Source organism: Mastomys coucha, unplaced genomic scaffold (assembly GCF_008632895.1).
Source record: "Mastomys coucha isolate ucsf_1 unplaced genomic scaffold, UCSF_Mcou_1 pScaffold4, whole genome shotgun sequence".
In the NCBI taxonomy this organism is placed as follows: Eukaryota; Metazoa; Chordata; class Mammalia; order Rodentia; family Muridae; genus Mastomys; species Mastomys coucha.
The window spans coordinates 5,714,735-5,718,858 of NW_022196910.1; the positions used below are offsets into that span (position 1 = coordinate 5,714,735).

At 39.2% G+C, this 4,124-nt stretch overlaps 1 protein-coding gene across 4 annotated transcripts in view; it reads left to right on the forward strand.

Annotated features, from left to right (window-relative positions):
- LOC116076302 (coiled-coil domain-containing protein 7-like) overlaps window positions 1–4,124 on the forward strand; it is a 67,630-nt gene that overhangs the window by 40,533 nt on the left and 22,973 nt on the right. For all 4 annotated transcript variants that reach the window (XM_031350021.1, XM_031350019.1, XM_031350018.1 and 1 more), the window contains exon 7: window positions 1,876–1,951. In XM_031350021.1, coding sequence (XP_031205881.1) covers window positions 1,876–1,951 — 76 coding nt within the window. The remainder of the gene's footprint in view (window positions 1–1,875; window positions 1,952–4,124) is intronic.

The following is a 4,124-nucleotide window of genomic DNA, read 5'->3' on the forward strand; positions in this document are numbered from 1 at the left end:
GGGCTGGATTTGTGGAAAGATATTGTGTAAATTTTGTTTGGTCATGGAATATCTTGTTTTCTCCATCTGACTTGAAGTTCTTGACATACAGATCTTTCACTTGCTTAGTTAGAGTCACACCAAGGTATTTTATATTTTTTGTGACTATTGTGAAGGGTGTTGTTTCCCTAATTTCTTTCTCAGCCTGTTTATCCTTTGTGTAAAGGAAGGCCACTGATTTGCTCGAGTTAATTTTATATCCAGCTACTTTGCTGAAGTTATTTATCAGGTTAAGGAGTTCTCTGGTGGAATTTTTGGACTCACTTAAGTATACTATTATATCATCTGCAAATAGTGACATTTTGACTTCTTCCTTTCCAATTTTTATTCCTTTGACCTCTTTTTGTCATCTAATTGCTCTGGCTAGGACTTCAAGTACAATATTGACTAGGTAGGGAGAGAGTAGACAGCCTTGCCTAGTCCCTGATTTTAGTGGGATTGCTTCAAGTTTCTTTCCATTTAGTTTGATGTTGGCTACCTGTTTGCTGTATATTGCTTTTTCTATGTTTAGGTATGGGCCTTGAATTTCTGATCTTTCCAAGACTTTTATCATGAAGGGGTGATAGATTTTGTCCAATGCTTTCTCAGCATCTAATGAAATGATCATATGGTTTTTGTCTTTGAGTTTGTTTTTATAGTGGATTACATTGATGCTTTTCCATATATTGAACCATCCCTGCATTCCTGGGATGAAGCCTACTTGATCATGATGGATGATCATTTTGATGTATTCTTGGATTCAGTTTGTGAGAATTTTATTGAGTATTTTTGCATCAATATTCATAAGGGAAATTGATCTGAAGTTCTCTTTCATTGTTGGGTCTTTGTGTGGTTTAGGTATCAGAGTAATTGTAGCTTCATTGGGTAGAGTACCTTCTGTTTTTATTTTGTGGAATAGTTTGAGGAGTATTAGTATTAGGTCTTCTTTAAAGTAAATCTATTTTTAAGATTTACTTATTTTTTATATATGTCAGTATACTCTTGCTCTCTTCACACATATCAGAAGAGGACATCAGATCCCATTGTAGATGGTTGTAAGCCACCATGTGGTTGTTAGGAATTTTACTCAGAACCTCTGGAAGAGCAGCCAGTGCTCTTAACCTCTGAGCCATCTCTCCAGCTCCCATTTTTATTTTTTTTTAAATTTACCTAATCATGTATTTTATGTACATATGTATATGAGCACTCTGTCTTACGTGTGTCAGAAGAGGTAATCTAATCCCATTACATATGGGTCTGAGCCACCATGTGTTTGCTGAGAATTGAACTGAGAACCTATAGAAGAGCTGTCAGTGTGCTTAACCTTTGAGCCATCTCTCCAGACCTGCATTATTTACTTTTTAAGTTTTATTTTATCTACTTTTTACTTACTGCCTGTATCAGTCACAAGGCATTCTTTGCTACAGTAGAGCTTTAGCATTTCCTTTTACTTTCTGAGTTTCTGCTTATATTATCCATCTGCTCTTGTATGTTGCCAGATTTCCCCTAGGTAATAAACACTGATAATTAATTGTTTAAAATTCCTGCCTGATAACTTAAAAATATCTACTGTATCTGAAATTCTGTGCTCATAGTTGCCTACCTCTTCCGAATGTGGTTTCCCTGCCCCCGACCCCATCCTCTGGGTATGCCTTGTATCATAGGTATTTTCTATTGAGATTTCTATTTGAAATAGAAAATTGAAATCTTCTATTGAAATCCAGAGATGATATATAGGAAAAAGTAAAATAAGGTAAATGTCATTTCATTGTGATTATAAAATTTTCTCATGCATACCAGTAAATTGTATGGTCATAGAACTTCAGCCATTATAACACCTTTATATATTCTATATAGGAACTCCTTCTTCAATGTCTAACCGGATGTCTATGATGATGAAAATATTTGAAAATCAGACAGCTATGCTAGAAAAGTAAGTTTTGGAAATATTATATCTTATTTTCTACTTATAAAATTTAGTACATAGAATTGAAATATTGGGAGCATACATAAGAAATAAGGTTTTTATCATCAGTTAACCTCTTTTTACTCACTAATTTATTAATTAATTTATTCACTTTATGGCCTAATCAAAGCTCCCCTTCCTCCTGTTCCCATCCCCCATTTCCCATCCTCTTTTCCTCAAAGAAATGGAGGCCATCGACTGGTACCAGCCCACCCTGATTCATCAAGCCCCAGCAAGCCTAAGCGCACCCTTTCCCATTGAGGCCAGAGAAGGCAGTCCAGCTATGGGAAAGGGATCCAAAGCGGGCAACAGAGTGAGAGACAGTTCCCCATTCTAATTGTTAGGGGACCCACCTGAAGGACAAGCTACAAATATACATGTTACAAATGCATAGACTCATTGATTGACGGTTCAGTCTCTGTACACCTCTACAGGCCCAAGTTAGTTTAGTCTTTAGGTCTTTTTTTGTGGGGTCCTTGATCTATCAGGCTTCCTCAATCCTTTCCCCAACTCTTCCACAAGACTCCCTGAGTTCCACCTAGTGTTTGACTGTGGGTCTCTGCATCTGTTTTGGTCAGCTGCTAGATGAGATCTCTCAGAAGACACTTATGCTAGGTCCCTGCCTGCAAATCATTATCATTAACATTAATAATTTTAGGAGTTGGCTCTTTCCTATGGGTTGGATCTCTAGTTGGGCCAGTAATTAGTTGGCCGTTCCCTGGATATCTGCTCCGTCTTTATCCCTGCATTTCTTGTAGGCAGGACAAATTTTGGGTCCAAGGTTTTATAGATGGGCTGGTGTCTGCCCTTTTCAACTGCAAGTCTGAACTGGCTAAAGAAAGTGGAATCTTCAGGCTCCATATCCCCAGATGGTACAGGGCTCAGCTACAGGCACCCCCATGGACTCCTGGACACCTCCCATATCCCTGAGATGCCCTCCCACTGATTTCTGTTCTCTCTCCCAGCCTCCACCAACCCCTCAAAAAAAGAAAAGGGTAATAGGATAGATTTGCATAGATAAGAGTATGGATGGAGGCAGCTGGAATAGGAGGATCAAGTCAAGAAGTAGAAGGAAGAAGGGATTGTTGAAGGGAATATGGGTAGAAATGGCTAAAATCAAGGGGTATTTGAGGGCTATCTCAAATAGAATGACACAGGATATATCAAACACTCCAGGGCAGACCTCATATTCAGGACTAGTCTTCCAGTGTATAATGAACTCCACAGCTTTTTGTTTGTCTGTGCTTCCAATTGGTTACAATGTGATGGGTTTTGCTTGTTCATTTGTTTTGTTTTTATTTTTATTCTTAGTTTTGGGGTTTTGTTGTATTGATTTTTTGGGTTTTTGTTTTGTTTTGTTTTGTTTTTTTCAGAATGAACTTTATGTTGAGTGGGTTGGGGCTGAAAGGACTTGGGGGAGGAGAAGAATATGATCAAAATAAATTTCAATTTAAAATTGTTTAAATAATAAAAATATAATTTAAAGAGAGGAAGCTCCACTCCCAGGCACTCTAACACACCCAAGATCAGAGGTGAGGAGTACACAACATCTGTCCCAACACTGGGACTGGGACTAGCGGGACCAGGCACACAGGAACTCTACCAGCCCAGTGGCTCGGGTTGCTTCCGGTCGGCCTCAGCTGGTGCCCTGAGCAGACCTTGGGCGCAAGCTTTGCAGCCAATCCCACAACACCCAGAGGAAACTCTACTCCCAGGTGCTCTAACAAGCCCAGGGTCACAGGATCCCAGAATCACAAGATCACAGAGACAGCTTGACTTTGAGGAGTTCTGAAACAACCAGGATCACAGGAAGGACTGACTCCAGTCAGATTTAGCAAGGGCAGGTAGCACTAGAGATAACCAGTTGATGCAGGGAAAGTGTAAGAATATAAGCAACATAAACCAAGGATACTTGGCATCATCAGAACCCAATACTCCCACAATAGCAAGTCCTGGACACACCATCACACTGGAAAAGCAAGATTCAGATATAAAATCACTTCTCATGAGTTGATACAGGACTTTAAGGAAGACATAAATAACTGCCTCAAAGAAATACAGGAGAACACAGATAAACAGCTAGAAGCCGTTCAAGAGGAAACACAAAAATCCCTTAAAGAACTATAGGAAAACACAATCA